This window comes from Pteropus vampyrus, unplaced genomic scaffold, assembly GCF_000151845.1.
Source record: "Pteropus vampyrus isolate Shadow unplaced genomic scaffold, Pvam_2.0 Scaffold566, whole genome shotgun sequence".
NCBI classification, from domain to species: domain Eukaryota; kingdom Metazoa; phylum Chordata; class Mammalia; order Chiroptera; family Pteropodidae; genus Pteropus; species Pteropus vampyrus.
In genome coordinates this window covers 831,854-850,921 of record NW_011889347.1, presented here as the reverse complement: position 1 = coordinate 850,921, position 19,068 = coordinate 831,854, and the positions used below count along the sequence as shown (strand labels likewise).

Genomic DNA, 19,068 nt, shown 5'->3' with positions numbered 1-19,068 from the left:
TGACTGGGAGAGAAAGAAAAGCAGGAAGGAGAAAAGGAGGTCCTGTGAAGGGACAAAAACCTCTCTGGGAAGAACATTTCATTGGACACACTGCCAGCAGAATAACCAGACAGAAGTATTAGCATGTGCTCCTAAATGTCAGGTGGCTGGGGATGGGCCATCTGACTGTTGGGAGGAACATGGGGAATGGAAGTAGGACGTCCACCTTTTGCCAGAAGTGCTCAGGATTTCAGTGTTTCCCTGCCAGGCTGCGCCCCCCGCCCCCACCCCAGTGTCCCTGGAACACAGACAAAAGCCACCTATTTACAGGGTGGAGGCATATGGAATGAACTGTGAGGGAGGTTGGGCTCCAGAGGGCAGCCAGGCAAGCTTTATAACCCAGCTGTCACTCATGACCACTGAGTAACCTTGAACAAGTCCCTTAACCTCCCTGAGCCTCAGTTTCCTCACCAAAAAGAGGGCAACCGTACCTACCTCCAAGAGCTGCTGTAGGAATTAGGAACACTCAGTACAGACCAGACTTCGCTGCTCCTCCCTGTCCCCTCTGGAGGTCCAAGGGAATTGTCACTGCTACTTTGCCACTCCATGCTTGTACCTCTGTCCTCTCATTCTTTCCTCAGCTGAAGCTCAAGCTCAAGGATGTACACCAACCTTGGTGAGCACTTTATGATTATCAAAGCCTTTAACATTGCCTTCTTTGTTTCCCTAAGCACCCTTGTGAGATGGAAAGGACACAGAATATCATTTCCATTTTTAAAGATAAGGAAATAGGCTTGAATACCTCTTCTGAGCTGGAACCAAATTCCAGAATGGGGGAGGGAGAGAGAAGCAGGAAAGGAGGAGGGAAATAAGCACCTGGGTCTCCCGCCTTTTGCCAGTGCCATTCGGTGATCCCTGCTCTGGAGCTAGAAAGAGCTGGAAGAAGCACAACCACCAGAACAAGCCCAATTTGACCTTTTTTTGGTTGTCGATGACAAACACATATTACAGGTATACATTTGAACCCAAACCTTCATTTTTCTCAAACATACAACTTAGAATTAAATGAGGTAGCATATGCAGGATTAGGACTGCATAATTTTTCCAAACTGTACAATGTGGAACCCAACACCAATGCCATAAACATCAGACCCAAAAGACATGTCAATTTTGAACATGGTTTCTAGACCGCTCACCTGCCTACAGATTAGTGAGTGCCCACTTACCTACTCCTTTGCTTCCATGAGAAGGGCAGCACTATAATGGGGCCCAAGTGGAATTTCTTTAGCCCCACCCTCTGGCAACCTTATCTGGACATTAATATCCTTGCTCCTACAAGTTGTTTTCTACCTTGATTGACTCAGAAAGCTCCTTGATTGGTTTCCAGTGAGTTAAACCCAGACAAAAGCTTCTTGATTGAATATTAACAAGCTAGTCAGGCTAGTATCCTGCCATATTCTTTAACTGTTCCTTAATTCAAAGGAGATCCAAGGACTGTTGAGGAAAAGCCATCATGGGCCAAACCATAGTTTGCAAATGCTTATTGTTAGCTTTAACTTTAGTTCCCATTCTTCAAATCTGACCCTGAATCCTCCTAGATCTAGTTTAAAATACTTTAATAAATATGGGTTAATTTGATCCTCCCCAGCTACTCACTTATTCTCACTCACTCACTCATTCACTCAGAGACCTACTGACAGAGGAGCCTGCTGAAAGCCTACAGCCCTAGCCCACTCCCCTCCCCAACAAGTTCCCTCACTAGCAACACACCTTTGTCTCTTCTGAGACGTTCACCATGTGCTTAGTCTTGCACTTTCGTTTTCCTGATGGCTTTTCTGAAATTTCAAGGCAGGCTGGTTCCTCCAGGTTATTTGGGAGGAAACCATTTGGTGAATCCGAGATCCCCTGGGCTTTGTTGGGCAAGAGAAGGTTCCTGTTCCTGAGGTGGTGCTCTGAACTTTGGGAGGAAGTCTTCTGCTTACGGGCCTTTAAATCTGAAGGCAAGAGACAAGAAAGAATAGATGTCAGCGAAACGGAACACAGAAAAGCAACGCCTTCCTCTAAAATAAATCAGAGGAATTTGGGGATTAGAATCTCAGTACAAAGTTGTGTAACTATCAGCTACCTGTATCACTTCTCAAATGGACACTGTGTTTCAACATCAACATCCCTCCTCTACAAACAGGAGACAACTCCCAGCCCTGCCAGGAGGGGGCAGCTCATCTGGGTGTCCACAAATGAGGGTAATTTTTAAGAGTTCCCCATAGGCCAGAGCAAATCAGAACTTTCTTCTCAGCTTTTCCCCCACCCCCTTTGTCTCTTTCTCCATTCCAACATGAAATCAAATTTAGAAGCCCTGCTGAAGCAAAGTATGAGGTATACTGGGTGGGGAGTAAATGGTAGGTGGCTTCCTTCATAGCCTCAGCTCTATCTACCTGACTGCCCTGGTGGTCACTCTCTGAGGACACAAAGATCAAAGCCACAGAAACTCCCTGAAACTAGAAGGTGCTATGGGGACTTAGCAGACGGGCAGTCGCAGAAACCTGGGGTCTTCCCTGGTTGGAAATCAAGTCACTGGAAAACACTGGGCAACATCTCTAATTCTAGCCACAGTTCAGTGAACAAAGTACTTTCTAATTTGTAAAAGTGTGGTTGTGATTCTTATGGCTCTTTCCAGTTCCAGAGCAGGGATCCCTGAATGACACTAGGAACTCATTACCAAGAGCCTCATCCCCCAGGTCAGTCCTAACCCCCATTTGTACAGAGAATAGACTAGGTTTACCCTTATGTCTTAGCTAATATTAGTGTTACCTGGCTTGACCATTGGCTGTGTGACTGGCTAGAGACAAGTCATAATCTCCCCAAGCCTCAGTTGCTATGCATGTAAAATGAGAATATAATCCATATCGCAGGACTAGTATGAGAATTAAATGAGGTAGCATATGCAAAACCTCTTTAAAAAGTGTTAGAAAGAATAAGGCATCATAATTGCATTATTTAAGTATAAGCTCTTTATGTAGGGCCATGCTCATGTGTTCTTTATCTCCTCCACAGGACTGACCACCATGCCTAGCACATGACAAAAGATCTCTATGACTGTGAAATGAGTAACTGTGGCCTTGGTTTCTCCAACTTGTAAAATGAGAGGATTGAACAAGATCCAAAAGTTCTCAACTCGCCTCCCCGGACCTTGGTACTTGCTCTCACGTGTGACATCTCCAAGGGCAGATCTAGATGTGGGAGCCATTATTACAGTATGAGGAATTGGCTGTAGGTTATGCAAAGTTCTTAGAAGCTGTCATACCATCATACTACCCCTTCCTCCCAACTAGCTCCAACCCACGAGTGGGTCCTCATACCTGTCCAAGATCTGGTGTGCTAGATCAGCAGTCCCCAACCTTTTTGGCACTGGGGACCGGTGCTCCTATGAGAATCTAATGCCTGATGATCTGAGGTGGAATTGAGCCTGTGATGCTAGTGCTGGGGAGCAGCTGCAAATACAGATGAAGCTTCACTTGCTCACCCACCACTCACCTTCTGCTGTGCAGCCTGGTTCCTAACAGGCCACAGACTAGTACCAGTCTACAGCCCAGGGCTTAGGGACCCCTGTGCTAGATGGCTTGTAATGCCACTTTCAACCAAAACATTCTAAACCAAGGCTTTTGATGCAACAGGTTCAGACTGAGGCAAAAGAGGAAAAGGGACAGAACCGTGCCTTGTGAGTACCTCAGAAAATATGGGGAAGTCATATTATAGCTTTCGGTACCACAGGAAAAGCAGCAGCCCCTACCCTGTTACCCAGGGCATGACAGGCTCTGGAGTTTAATCAACTGTGGTGAAGCAAAGGCTTCCTACTAGCACAGAAAAGAACAGAGAGTGGATGTAGTAGGTGTGTGAGTGACCTTTTTCTTCCTTCCACAGGTCAAGAAGGGAGAGATGCAAGCCCAGGACCAAAGGAAAGGTCATGAGGCTCAGATAGGAGTAAAGTGATCTGTCTAATTTAGGCTCTGCCTGACTCCCTGATGTCCACCTGAATGATAGGCAGTAATTAGAGGGATTGAGCTTTTTCAGAAGAGAGATGTTTGCCAAGCAATTTCTCCATGTAGATGTCACTATCAGATTTAGAGGAAGGTGACCAGACCATATGCCAAAGCCAACAGCCACACAGAGGGAGAATGACCCACTTTCCAACGACTAGAGCTGCCCCCCAAGTCAAATAAGAGGCCTTGCTAAGTGGTGTTCTCCATGCTCCTTTGACAGGTATAGAGAAGGCAAAGGTGGGAACACGCAAGATGCCCAAGGGTGCCCTGGAGGTGTTTAAGTAAAGGCTGCCTGCCAAGAGTGGAGATCTCTGTATTGGGTGGAAAACTGGACCAGGCAACCTCGAAGGTTCTTCTGCTTCTGAAAGCCCATAAGTTCAATAAGAAGCTTCCAAGCTTCTAGGAAACTATCCCTGTTACAGAAGATTGGTGATACAAAAGGTTCTCTTCGTCTTAACACAAATGGCTGAAGCCAATGGCTTGACAATGCATTCCTGACCAATCTATTATGGCTCTGGCAGAAAAAAAAGGTAAAATTATCCCTGCTCTCTCATATAGTTGATGAAAATTAGCTCAATTTCTCTCTTAAGTATAGGGATCGGTATCATATATGTCTCTGTTTAAACAGAGTCAGAAATGAGGTTTAGCCTTCTTTGCATTATAGCAAGCCTAGATTCTACCATCCACTCAGAATGTAGTTATTCAATTTTTGCTAATCAGGAGACTGAAGATATTTACCAGCAGCTCAGAATGAATACATTACAGGAGACAATCAATTGTTGCTTTAAGGACAGAGGTCAAAGAAAGAGAATGAGAAACAGAGGTGCTCTTACGGAACCCAGAGATGTGCTTTTTGTTCATCTACAAATCCATTATAGGAATGCTCTTGAACAGTACTTAGTGGAACATACTGTTATTAGCTCGGTGACAGGTTGTGCCTCCATGATTACATATTATAGCATCTGACATGGTCAAAGAAAGCCTGGTTTTCTCCTCGGGCTACCTGCTTTTCCGACTCAGGTCCGACAAGAATAATGCCATCTCGGATCACCTCAAAGCTTCCCCCTGCCTCTTAATAACCTTTGTGGCTTTAACTGAGAAAGCAAAGTTGTGCCCACTTCTACTTGAAGTTCTTCGTTGGGTTGAGAAAACCACTGTACTTCCTTTCAGTTTAGGGGCTGGAGGCAACCCAGAAAGGCCAGTCAATGCTCTTTCTTCTTGAACCCAGGATTCTAGGAGAGAGTGCACGACCTCCCAAAAGATCCGACTTCCTCAAGCCAACCAGAGAACTCCCTGGTATCGAGTTGTCTCATGCCAAGGGTGTCACTCTGGCCTTGCCCACGGGTTCAGATTTTATAAGAAACTAGAGGGCTTGGGCCCCACGTGTCCTCAGCTCACCTGTAGGTCAGTTGAATTTATTCAATCTCAGCCCTAAGCCAAAACCTCAGACTGGTGTTGAGTGACCCCCTCTGGCAGCTGGAGCTCATAGCACCAGGTTTTTGTGGGTGCAGAGGCCTCTGAACAGGCGTAGAGAAGGCAGAGTTAGGAACACCCAAGATGCCTGAGGGTGCCCAGAAGCCAAAGCCACTGTGGTTTGGGGACGGGTGACAGCAGCTCACTGGGGAAGCACCCCCTGCCTGGTCTTACCTGCTCTCCCTTTCCGCCGCTGCTCTTCTTCTTGCTCAGTCAGGTACTCCCCAGTCTGATATTTTCGGCTCTTCTGCCGTCTCCGCTTCTTCCTCTTCACAAGGCCCTCCTCCTCATCTTCCTCCTCCTCCTCATTCGTGTCCCACATTTGCCGGGCAGCCTCTGTCCTCCAGGGCATTTCTCGGGCTCGCCACAGGTGCCTGCGGCCCTGGCTCAGCAGAGTCTTGTCCTGGGCATGGTGGCTGCGATACTGAGTGTCCCGTTGGGTCTTTCTTACCTTCCGACGCTTAGCTGGGATGGGGGTTACCTCCTCCTCCTCCTCCTCTGTGGGGAAGACTTCCTGGCTTCCCATGTCACTGTCTGCCATTCCAGCAAAGGAGCTACAGATGCTTCCTGTGGACAGGATGTACAGAAGACGGTCAGGTACCTCTTCAAAGGACAAAGAGTATGGTGTTGAAGCAAATGCCCTGGAATAGGAGTTTGAAGGTCTGGGTTCAAGTTCAGGCTCTGCCACTTATTAGCTATATGCTCTGGGAAAGTTCCTTCACTCTGTTTCCTCATCTATAAAATGGGAATGCTATTTTCTACCTTACTGACCTAGCAGGACTGTTTTGAGGTTCAAATAAGATAATCTGCCTGTAAGTGCTTTACAGAGTCCAATATATCATATAGCTATAGAGTATCCAAACCACACACCCTTCCTCATCCACGCTGCCACTCTAATCCATTCCACAAACTCTTACTTAGTGCTTACAAGGCACCAAGCATTTTGTGAGAGGCAGGAGAGAGCCACAAGTCCCTGCCCTTTGGGAAATCAGAGTTTAGTAGAGAGCAAATGAGAACAGACTAGCATGGCGCTCCCACCCCTGCTCACTACGTAACCACCAATCTCACTGATATAGCCACTGTCACAAAAGAAGAGTCTCAAGAAAAGAAAAGCAAGAAGGAGTTCTCTTCCTTTGACATGGTATGGGTTAGTTTTGCCCAATCGCTCCTCAACCAGGCCCTCTTCCCTTACACTGAGCGGCCAAGAGTCCAGGGGTGAAGCTTTCTCCCTGGCATCTTCCCATGCCCACTGCAGCTGTTCCTCACCACTGGCAAAGTGTTTCCCCCTCCTCTCACCACCACCCCAGGATGATGGTACCTTTCCTGCCCTCCTCTGCCACCTTGCCAAGAGGTCATTTTTCTCCTCACCTCTTCCTTCAACTCTACTAACAACAAAAGTACAAATCCTAAATTGGCCCAATTTAGCACTACAGGAGAACTGACATCTTCCTCAGAAGCAGCTCTAAAACACCACCCTTTTTCTCCCAAGGCCTAGCTATTAACTCAATGATCTCCAAAGCCAAGTAAGGTCAGCAGAAGAAAGAAATGGTTTGAGGCAAACAGAGCAGCCCTTGACCAAAGCTTCAAGTCAGTCAGACCACTTAAAGACAGCAAATATCCAGCAAACTTTCCATTATACAGACCAGACAGGGAACAAAGTGTTCTGATTAATCTAATATTCTAGTTAATACAGAATCACCATAGAGATCACACAAGAATCTCCAGTTTCCAAAGAATCAAATGCAATACAATGTGTTTAACACTAAAATGGAATTCCCTCTTCAATGATTCAGAAGACACTTGAGGATTTTGTGAGGCCTTCGGGCTGTCATTATGAGCCCCAATTACCACTGAGCTCTCTATGTGCTGAGGTGATAGTGAACAGAATGTCAGATAACTGAGTTTACATTGTGCCTTGCTTCCCCATTCTATCCACCCTGCATGAAAATCTGGGTGACTCAGGGCAACCATTTCCAGCACTATGGACCAACATGGCAGCTAGCAGACAATAGAGGTGGCTGGAAAGGGCTATCTTTTTTAAATGCTGGGGGTTGACCAATACAAAATCAGAAGACCAAATGTGACTCTACTGGCCCTGACTACTCAATGACAATTTCCAATTTTCATAACACCTATCACATAGGGCAATAAGACAGAGGCTCGAAAGTTCAATGTCTGTGCCTGAGATTGGCCCCAATAATCATTAGATGCCAAAGCTTAGAGTAGAACTAGTTTTCCCCAGTGGCGCAGGCCTTTCTTCTTTCCACCATCGACTGCCAACAAGAGATGCTAAATCCTTGCTCTGAAAAGCTAAGCAAATAGTCCTAAAATTGTGGGCAATGTCCCCCAGACCCCACCCCGGGCTCTCGTGTCACCACCAGCAGCTGGGCATCTTGACACAGTGAATCAAATTCCCAACTCTCCACCTGAGCCAACAGCAAAATCATTCAGCCAGATTGCTACCTCTCTTGGCAGAGAAGTGCCAAGATGGGACACAGCCTCAGACTCACTCACCAGACTGACTGCGCGTCCGGGTGCTCAGAACCACGGGGATGAAGTCGCGGAAACTGCTCTTTGCTTTCTTCTCCAAGGAACCTGAAGTGATGTGTGATTTGGGGGCAAAAGGCAGAAATGTCATAATCAAAGTCTAAGAACTGGAAAGCCCCGCTAAGAGGCTCGAATGAAAAAAAATTCAAGGGAAGGTTTGCGTTTTCCCTGGGTTTCATTTATTGGCTCCCCTTATGCTATCACCTACGTATCTCTTTTAGAGAAGGAACATTTCCCGGTGGTTTTTGAAAATTAGGAGTTGGGTCATTTTTGCTGATACCAAAAAAAGGCAGTGCACTGAATCGATTAGCCAACATGCCACAAGACTAGGCTGCCTGTGCGACTGTGCGGCTGCTGCACATCCACAAAGTTCTAACAGAACTGGAGCCGGTCCCAAAAAAATGCAACCTCAATGAAGCTTAGAAGATTGGGTGAGACAGGAAGAGGAGAGCAGGAAGTGGTGGAAAGAGGGAAACTGCTATATAAGAACAAACTAGAAAGAGGCAGGTTATGTCAGATGGGCAAGGCCCTGAACACAGGCTACTGTGGGCAGAAATAGCTGGGCTTCCTCTCTGATGAGGGTGCCAGGGAACTATTAGTGGCAGAGTATACAGGCTAAGTACAAACCTCTCCATCCCAAATATCCTGTGTGTCCCTAAACAATAAGGGTTTAAGATTTCTCTAAACCCTTCTAACTAGTTAGCTAGCAAGCTATTAACTTTTAGCTTTTTATAATGGGAATTTTCAAATACACCAAAGGTAGAGAAAACAGTGTAATGGACCTCATTCTGCTGTTTTAGTCTCGATCCTCATTAAACCCATTTCTTCTCTGAGCCTAGACCCACTGCAGGGTAATGGGTTGGCTACTCTGTTGTGGGACTGACTTTTTGTCCAAAAAACATCTCTTTCAGCCTTCAGGGTGTGCCTTATTCTAGTGACTTGGGCAAACCCAATAAGCCACTTTTCCCTTCTCCCTTGCCTTTGATTTCAGAGGTGTCAATTACATCTTCCTTCCAGAGTGAGGAAGTCTCACTTTTTGGTCAGTATCAGAGCCCCTCCCCTGAGCCTACCATAGGGATCCCTCTGCAGCCCATCCCAGAGGGCCAGGACCTGGGGGCCTACCTTCCTCATGGCCATCAGCTCGTTTTCCTGGAGACTGGGATTCCGGCTTGGTTGGCTTCCGGTGCTTGTGCTTTACCCTGACTCCATTGTGCTCTTTTACTGAATCTGAAGCCCCCCTGGGGCTTTTCTTGGTGGGTTCCTGGGGGTCACTAGGTGGCTTCCGGCACTGTAGAGAGGTATAGAGGGTCAAGTCTGGGATCAGTTTCATTTCCTAAGAAAGTTCTCCTAATGCTGAGCCCTGTGCCCTTATTCTGACATGGACACGAGCTGCCCAGGTGGAGGCCAGGGGAAAGGGCTACATGCTACCTTCTACAGTGGGCTAGAGAGGATTTTCTGGACTAAATCCTGTGCCCTAGCTAATCCCCAGAGACATCCATACCCCATCATTTTAAAAAGGTTTACAGAGTTTACGTTTATAAGCCAAAGAAACACCAAAAATCATTTTAAAAGGTGCAAAATCTGGCCCCATACTCTCTATACCCAAACAGCAATAGAGAGATGGGCAGAAAACAAAAATGCCTCTTATGCAAGCTGGGTGACTACATTGTTCAAATAACTTCACTGTGAATGGTATTGACAGCAACAACTGAAAATAATGTGCAACATTAGCCAACCCAAGATAAATTGTCTATGTTCACATGTAAATGAATACCAGAAAATAGATTCAACTAAGGCAAGAAGAAAGGCACAACACAGGAGCAGTTAAAATCTCCCCACACTTTCCATAAAAGACATGGGAAAGCCCAGGCATTATTAATAATGCTATTTTGTACTCTGTACTACTTTCAACTTTTCATAATACTCTATTATTTGATTTGATATTCTCCAAAACTCTGAGAGGAGAAGCTAAAATCATCCCCATTGAACAAATGAGGAAACTTAGGCTCCAAGACAATAAGTTAAATGATTTGTCCTGGGCAACACACAACCCACGGTATCTGCTCACCCAGGGGCTGCCACTTACTAGGCCAATCTGCAAGTTGGCTCATTTACACTTGCACTGGCAAATTGGCAGACCTTGGACTAAGACCCAGGGCTTCTGGTTCCTAGCCTGGTCCTCTTTACATCAGGCCTCACGTCTCAATTTCCCTACCTGTGTCCTGGACTGTTTTGCTCAGCACCGCTCACACCTACTGACTGGTGTGTCAAATAAGCACAATGGTTGTACTTATACATTGCAAGGACACTCTCAGCCTAACAGTCATATATGCTCATAAACTCTGAGGTCTCTCCATGCCACCAAACAAGAAATAGGGCAAGGCAGGGATTTCCAGGGAGTACACAATAAATTAAAAGTCTCAACAATGAAAGTAGGCCCTAGGAAAAGTTGTACCCTATCCCCAAGGAGACCCACATGCCACCTTCTAGAAGGTTATCACTATCTAACTCCAACTAAGGGAATGGCAGATACCTTATTGATGGAACATTTTCTGGGGGTGGGGGGAAAGTGTCTCAATGCTCCAGAGTCAGGGAAGTCACCATTCCCCATCAAATTCCAGGGATTCCTACTATCCCATGAATTCCTCCTGCTTCTTATTTAGCTGAGAGCTGAGCTCAAAATTCAAGTTCTGTTCCCCTCTTTGCTTGCTGCCAGTTCCTACAAACCAAAGTGTTAAGAGAAAAAAAAGTATTGGAGAGGAAAGAGGAAGATGGGGAACTGCTTCTTAAAATCTGACCTTCAGGTATGGCCAGAGAAAAACTATTTTAAGCCAGGGAGAATAAAGTTCCATGTACATAAATTTGAACATGTCCTATTTATTTCTAAATATCATTTTAGCTGGCTCTTTCAAGTACAGATCATTAATTTTTACTTCCTAAGACAGACAAAAACAAGTACAACATGTAGATTTTTGTCTGTATCTTCTGCAAGGGCAGCACTGAGAGTAAAAATATATTGTGTACTCCAACCTAGGCAAAAAGTTGAAAGGATGGGGAGACTGTGTAAAATGAATATTCCAGTGAGCAGAGTTTTAAAAAGGTTTTCCAAAGGATGAGAAGACAATAAAAAACACCCAGTGCCAGATGAAGCAGAACTCTTTCTTTTCTGATGATTCGGTAGGCCCAAGGATTCTGTGAAGCCTTGGGGTAGGTGAGGTCGGAGATAGGCGACTCTTCTGATATTGGGGCATGCCCTGAAAGGGGCTGTTTTGAATTAACCCCTGATCATAGTTTGCTTATCAACAGTTTCTTTCTCAGGAAAATGGAACATAAGTAAATAAAGATCTAAGTTACTCGTTCTCATCAAAAATGGACATTTATTAAATCATTATAAGGTTGTTGCTAAGGGCCACTTCAAGGCCCCTGATCCTGTAACTTTATTCTCTGCCCTCTGCATCTGTCAGTGGGCCCAGTGAACTGTTCATCCAGTATAGGAAGAGGCTGTGCCTGCCTGTCACTGGATCATCTACAAGACATAAGCTCTGTGAGAGCAGGGACCACATCTATTTTGTTGGCAATACTAACAATAACAGCGACTGCTAGCACTTACTGAGAACCTACTAAGTGACAGGCATCGTTCTCAGCATTTATATATATCAGCTCATTAACTCTTTTAAAAAAAAAAACAACTTTGTTGGCATATAATTTATTGAGATACACCATACAATTCATTTATTTAAGTTTACAATTCAATTGTTTTTAATACAGTCACAGAGTTGTGTAACCATCATCACTATCTAGTTCCAGAACTTTTTCAGTCACCTCTAATGTAAACCCATACCCATGAAGCCATCACTCCCCAATTCCCCATCCCCACCAGTCTTAGGCAACCACTGACCTACTTTCTACCTCTATTGATTTGTCTCTTCTGGACATTTAACATCATCATCTCATTTAATCTTTACACTGCCTTATGAGTAGGTAGTATTGTCTCTGTACAGATGAGAAAACTGAGGGCCAGAGAGATTAAATAACTTGACTGATGTCACTCAGCTAAGAAGTAGGGCCAAGATTCAAACTCAGGTACTGTGCCTGGCTCCAGAGAGCACACTCCTCACAAAAAAAAACATTGTACTGCCCTCCCGATGATGTATTTCCACTGCCTAGGAGGGACTGGCAAGTAGGAGCTGCTCAATAAACACTTGCTAAGTGGTCAGTGAAACAGCTATACATAAGGAGAGTGGAAGATGGTATAGCTGAAGATGAACATGAACTTTGGAGCCAATGAGTTCTGAGTCTGAGTTCCAGCCCTGCCATTTAGTAGCTGTGTAACTTTGGGTAACTTACCCATTCAGTCTGTTTCCTTTATTTTCTTATCTGTAAGTTGGATGCAGTGTTTACCTCATAGGATTATTGTAAGGATTAAGTTAGATGACATATGCAGAAAGCACTTGGTATACAGTGGGAGTTCAACAAATAGCAACATCTATAATGACATGAATTATTATTATTTTTATTACCACCATGAGCAGATCCCAGTTTCCTGAGCAAATGCTCTACTATATATACTCTACTATGTCATGATCTATATTTCTCCTTGGCACATCTCTGCTATACAGAGGTAGTTGTGAGGTCATTGAGTAAAACCCATCCGAACTCTATCCCAGGGGTTCTTAACCTCAAGTCCATGGGTGAGCTTTGGGGAAGGGGTAGATCCATGAATTCCTTGAAATTATTGGCAAGATTCTGAGCTTATGTTTCTGGGGAGAGGGTCTATAGCTCTCGTTACTTCTCAAAGCGCTCTATAGTCCAAAAAAGACTACAAACTACTGCCACAAACAAATTCATGGTGCTCTGGCTAGAAATTTTTTCATCAATGTATATCAACATCTAATTTAAAGGCTTGATGACAGAACTTCAACTTGCTCCATATTTTGAATAAGCTCTATCATCAACTGCTTCGATAATCTCCTAGGATCACCAATGGCCTTCAGTTCCTCTCTGGAGGACCCCTGGATTCAAGTTGAGTCCTTGTGGCCCATCTTTTTGTCTAGAACCCTTCCACCATCCTCAGCCTTTTAAGAATCCAGACCCAGATACCCACCAGCCTTTCACATCAAATTCCCAATGGGCAGAATCCCAAAGCTGCTACCCCAAGCATTTGTGGGGTAGGAAACTGGCACATAAGCCCAGATGCCAAACTAGCTCTAGCCCCACTAAACTATAAGCAAATCCTGAGCGGACTCCCCCAGTGGTGCAGAGAACGACCCTGTCAAAGGCCCCTTCCCTCCCTGGGCCCCAAGTTGTGAAGGCCAACAGTCATCTCAGAAAAGTCAAAAGAATGGTTATGCAGGAAAGGGACTGTTACTGATTTCCCTTGCCAATTCCTTCTGATTTCCAACTTCATCTAGGACAATGGCTTCCCTTGCTTTAGGGGCCAAATCACTTCCCACATCCTACAAAATACAAGCCAGCCCTTCCCCATGCTAAAACACCATATATGGAGAATGTGACTTACAAAGGGAACAGGAGGTCATTATTCACTTTACACAAGCCCTCCCAGTCAGTTCAGTTCACAGAGCTACTCAAGAACACTACCACAGTTAAAAAAGGTTGACATCTGCAGGACAAAGCAGACCCCCTGTGTCTTGGCCCTGCCCTCAACCTCAGCCCAGTACTCACCTTGAGTCCATGGGAACTCCGGGCCATGGCCTTGGCTTGTTGCTGCTGTTCCTCACCATCCTTCTCTTTGCCACACTTCATTTTCTTGGGTGGCAGAGGTTCGGTCACCCCATCAGTCACTACTGAGTCTGGCTGCCACTTGTTCTTGCAAGCAAAGACCCCTACACTTTCCTGTTTCACTCGAGCCTGCCCAGCCTTACTCCGAACTTCAGGTTGGCCCCTCTGAGGAGCTGCTGAGAGGCCATCAGCCCGAAAGCAGGAAGCTAAATTGAAGACCACATCACCATCTACCTTCTCCATTTTCACCCGCCCCAAGTCCACCTGGCTTCCAAGCTGCGAAAGCTCTGTGCTGGAGCCCCTCTTGCCGCTTGGGGCCATCTCCAAGATGAGTTCCTTGGGGCAGCTGTCATGAGGTAGCGAAGGCAGCTCGGGCATCTTGCGTAGGTTCTGGGAGGTGGCCAGGACCAGCTCATGGGACATATAGGTGGCCAGCACTTGGTTCTTAGGCTTCGTATCTCCTACCAGCTTCAGACCACAAGTCCCCTGGGGGCCTTCTGTCTTAGGAGTGCTGTCAGGGCAGAGATGGCTCTCTGATTTCTCAGGTCCCTGACTCACTCTTATGTCCCCACTGCTAGGCTGAACAGACAGCGCTAGGGTCCCTGTCTGAGGGCTGAGTGTCAGGAGGACAGGGCTGACTTGTTCTTCATAAGGCTTGGCAGCAATCCTGCAGGTTTTGTTCTTTGTGCCAGTGTCCTGATCTGGAGCAAATGGACCCCCAGGCCGTGGCTGCCCCTCAGGAAGGCCATGCACAGCTTCACTGGGGCCAAAAGATGGCACACCAGAAAACTCAGAAACAATGCTGGTAGGCCTAATGGGCACCCCCTGACTGGGGGTCAATTGCCCGGCACTGGAAATGCCAATAGAAAGCAGAGATGCTTGGTGATATGGTGACCAGCCAACAGGCAAGACCTGGGTGCTGGTGGGTTTTCCATTGACTGAACACCGTGGGTAAATATTTGTTGACCCTGTGGGCTTCCACAGAGAGAGCTCCTTGGTTTGGCAGCCTGGCAGCCCTGGGGCAATGCGGGCTGGGGTATAACGTTTGACGGTGCTAGGCTGTCCTTCAGTCCCAGCCTGGCTACCCTTCTTGCCACAAGTGGCACCAGTGCTCTTAGGCTCTCCTTGATCGATGATGGAGATGGGCTCCTGCTTGGGGAGATGGCAGGGGTCTCGGTTGAGGCCCAGATTGGGCTCTTTGTTCAGCAGCAGGGAGGCAGGCACTGGGTTGGCCACACCTACGTAGGTGCCAGGAATAGTACTGATCAGCGCAGTTGAGTTCTTCACCCAAGTGCTTGGGTCTCCATTCCTCACGATCTCAGGAAAGATGACGAAAGGTGAGGCAGTGGAGCCCAAGCATGAGGTGACATTGCTGCCAGCAGCCTGCGTTGTGCGCTGAGACCTAGACAGGACTGTGGAGAGGAGGGCCTTGCTGCTGGTGTGCACTGGGGTCAACACAGGCATGGGGGGTGTCTTGCGTTGGTTCGGCAATGGAAGCTTCTGGCGATTGGACTTGGAGGAAAGGTCTAGGGGCATCTCGCTGCACTCAGGTGGAGAGGCCATCTCTCGCTCCAGCTGTGGAGGTGACTTCAGGGGAGAGAAGGTGACGGAAGTCCCTTCTGTCTGCTGCTCGGTGCCACCCGGCATCTTGGTGGGGTGCGGTGGGGCTGAGCTCATGCTGCGGGCTGGCAGCAAAGGCTGTGGCGCTGGAAGCACCTTGGTAGAAGCAGTAGAGAGGGAAGTATCTGCCAAAGGCCCAGGGACCCCATCGGGCACAGGCTGGGTACTGGTGCTGCCGGATGAGGAAGCACATGGAAGCCTGTTCACCTCCAGAGAAACCAGCTTGGAATCTGAAGTCAGAGGCCGGGCCACAGAAAATGCATAGGGGTAAGACCGTAACTCTGGGGAGGCCAGCACGCCCGGGAGACACCTGTCCTGCAGATAGGATGGCAGGACAGGGAGTGTAAGAGTAGAGGAGACCCCTAGGGTGGTTGGCAGTGTGGCCACACTGAGCGGCTGCCCACAGCTTGGAGGTGGGATATACACCAGTGGCTGGCTTGGGGTCAGTACTGTCCCTGGCTGAAAGGAAAGAGGGACTTTTTGCATAGCTGGTGCCTGAGCTGTAGGAAAACACACTCGACTCAAACTAAAGGTGGCAGGGATGGGTGCAGATGTGGGAATCGCAGTTGGCGTGGCAGCTGGCATGGGTGTGGGGGCTGGAGTAAAGATTGGGGCTGGAGTGGGTGCAGGCACCGGTGTAGGAGCAAAAGCAGGGATGAGGGTTGGGGTAGAAGGTGGGCCAGAGGATGGGGTTGGAGTTGCCATTGGCGCTGATGGAGGGCCTGGAGCTGCTGGAGGTGTGGATGCCGGCAGTGGAGCCAGAACTGGAGTGGGGACAGGCGCGAGGACGAGGGTCGGAGCGGAAGGGGGCACAGGAGCCTGAATCAAGGCCAAGGAAGGAGCTGAAACTGGGACTGAGATAGGGGTAGGGGCTGGAGCTGACAGGGGAACCGGGCCTGAGGGTGGAGCAGAAGCTGGCACAGGCACCAAGACCGAGGCCGAAACCGAGAGGGGGTTCGAATCAGAGATGAGAGTGGGCACTGATGGTGGTGCGGGAGCCAGAGCTGGAACTGGTGCTAAGGGAGGGGAAGGAGCCGGAACCGAAGTGGCAACCTGGACAGGAACCAGCCCAGAATGGGGCACTGGAGCAGGGACAGAGAGGGGAACCTGGAATGGATCCGGAACAGACGGCGGGACAGAGGCTGAACTGGGAGCAGGGGGGCAGATGGGGGCTGGCAGAGGACTAAAGTTAGTGGTAACCAGAGGCAGGGCTCCCTCTACAGGAACTCCAGTTCCCAGAGTTGCCAAAATGAAAGTATTCTTCTCTCCAACACCATGCCGAGAATCCAAAGCCTTTAACCCGGCAGGTGAGCAGTCCACCTGTTTGCTCATTTGAGTGCTGAGGGAAGTCCAGGAGCAGTCGGCCCTGCTGTTGCTTGCCTCAGCACCGTCAGGAGGGGGAAGCTTTAGCCCATCTCCAGGGTTGCTCAGGGGCACCAAGAGGCCCTCAGCCTCTGCCACATTCCCAGCATAGTCCATTTTCGACTGGGAGTTGTCAGGCTTGTCTTCTGACTTGTGCCCAAGTTTTTCTGTTGCACTGCCATCTGGGTCTGCCCCCCGGGCATTGCTGCCACTTCCAACTGCTGTGAGCTCCACCTGCAACGACAGAGCAGCGTGCCCGTCTTAGTAGCTCTCTGTGGATGGTGCAAGTGTCCCAAGGCCCGGGAGAGGTGACTGCTGCTCTTCTTTGCAACTCGACCAACCAGGTCTCGGCAGAAACAAAGAGCAGCTGGCCAAGTTCTGTCTCACAAACAGCAATTCCTGGGAAATACCCTGTCCCTTCCTGTCCCCCTTCTGAGGATGGCAGACTGCGCACATAGCCCGGGCAGTTCAGCTCCACCCTTTGGAGGGTGGCATTTGACACCACACAGCCACTTACCTTGGAAAAACTGCTGCTGACACAAAACTCCTGAGATCCAAAGTGCTGGCAGTCACCTGTCGTAGACTCCTCATCAGAAAGAGGTGCTCTTCTAGCATGAAAGACACAACCAGAGAAGGGACATGAGGCCTAGTCTTTGGGCCACCACCACCTTTCTCGGAATGCCCTCTGTCTGCCTGAGGCCTCATAAACCTTCCTATCTTGCTTCCCTTGGTGGCTTAGGGGAAATAACAAGGAACTGGAGGATCCAGGTTGCAAACTGGAGTCTCTACATCCATAGTTTTGCGAGTTCCTGCAAAGGAGCCTGGTCTGACTAGACTCCCCTCTTTGGGCCATGTATCCTGTTCTCAAGGGTTCTTGCCAGGAGTGTAGAAAATATCTCAGCACCTTGGCCTTGTCCCCAGAGCTTCCCCATCAAAATGACCATCTACAAGGTACCAGGCATTGCCAGAAGGGGAGAGGTGAATCACAGAAGATCTAAAACTGCATGCAGACTGCTTTTCTCTTAAATGTGATCTTGTTTTAAGCCTATAAGGGAAGCAGGCTGCAGGTACCATAAGGGTAATCCTTTCCTAAAACAAATAGCCACCTCTGCTGTGTTTCATGTTCTAAATTTCTAAATCTGAATCATCACCTACTCAACCAATGGGCTTACCTAGAACAGATACACATTTATTAGCGTACATAATGATACTGATCAGAGGCTACCAGGTTGCTGGGCGTGGAGGGGCATTGCAAGGGCACAACTTCATTCCCTCCAAGGTACCTCCTCCTTCTTTCTAGACTACCCAATACAAGCCAGTGCCTTCCCTCCTACCTTTCTACCCTGCCTGTGTCCCACCCCTGCCAGCTCTCGATTCTCTCCTTGGCCTCCCAGCACCACTGCATTCTCTCCCATCCCAAAGGGAGGCCTTTAAGGCCACAGACCCAAAATTTAGATTGGTTTATCACTGAAGAAGGGCTCAAGACCAGAGAATTGAGTCTTAAAACTTAACTGTATCCTGACCTGCTCAAAAAGTCTTCTCTAAATTTCGGATAAGAATCTTAGAAAATGGTACATCCTGACCTCCCCCCTCGGAAAGAAAAAAGAAAGTCAGACTGGACTGGGAGAGTGAAGATGAAGAGAGGAAAACACCCACTAGAAGTTTGATAGTTTGAGTAAAGGACAAACATACCACTGTCCGTCCTAGGGAAGACACAGGGGGGCAGCAGCCATGGTGTGAGTGGCCCAGTGGGAGGTTTGGGTGCAAGAGTAAAGCTCCCACAGGAGTGCTTCACTGCAGTCCCTAGGGGTCAAAGTCCAGGAATGCTCTGTGCACCTCTGGGGAGGTGGACTGACTTGGGTTTTTCCTCCGTCATTCAGAACCTCGCCCTAAGCCCCTGAAGAAGCCAGTACCCGCCTCACCAGTCACCTTAGCCAGAAGGCAGTGTGGGTGCCCACAGCCAAGCCCCACAAGAATGGTGAAGGCCCTGTTAACTCCTTCCCTCCCACTGGAACAGGGCACTATTTATGGACTCTAAAACTGTACATGGGGCAAGAGAAGGAAAAAAGGCAAAGGGAATCACCGTGGGCCTCTTGCCATCTTTTCAGGGCTCCAGAGGGGGCTAATTGGCCGTGGGGGTGAGAGGCTTCTTCCCTTTAAAAGGCAGCTAAGCTGCCAGAATTAGGAGAGTTCCATTGCTGGCAACAATTGTTGGTGACAAACAGAAATGATGGTAAAGAGAGGCAAGAGCTGGAAATGCAGTAAGGAAGTTCAAGGATGGGGAAGAAGGGAGGCCTGAGAGAAAGGA

At 48.0% G+C, this 19,068-nt stretch overlaps 1 protein-coding gene across 10 annotated transcripts in view; it reads right to left on the bottom strand.

Moving 5' to 3' along the window:
* The window catches only part of BCORL1 (BCL6 corepressor like 1), a 59,510-nt gene that overhangs the window by 18,944 nt on the left and 21,498 nt on the right, over positions 1 to 19,068 (bottom strand). For all 10 annotated transcript variants that reach the window (XM_023525489.1, XM_023525488.1, XM_023525487.1 and 7 more), the window contains 6 exons: positions 17,278 to 17,368; positions 13,722 to 16,994; positions 9,162 to 9,327; positions 8,007 to 8,087; positions 5,667 to 6,059; positions 1,750 to 1,973 (listed from right to left, as the gene is read on the bottom strand). In XM_023525489.1, coding sequence (XP_023381257.1) covers positions 1,750 to 1,973; positions 5,667 to 6,059; positions 8,007 to 8,087; positions 9,162 to 9,327; positions 13,722 to 16,994; positions 17,278 to 17,368 — 4,228 coding nt within the window. The remainder of the gene's footprint in view (positions 1 to 1,749; positions 1,974 to 5,666; positions 6,060 to 8,006; positions 8,088 to 9,161; positions 9,328 to 13,721; positions 16,995 to 17,277; positions 17,369 to 19,068) is intronic.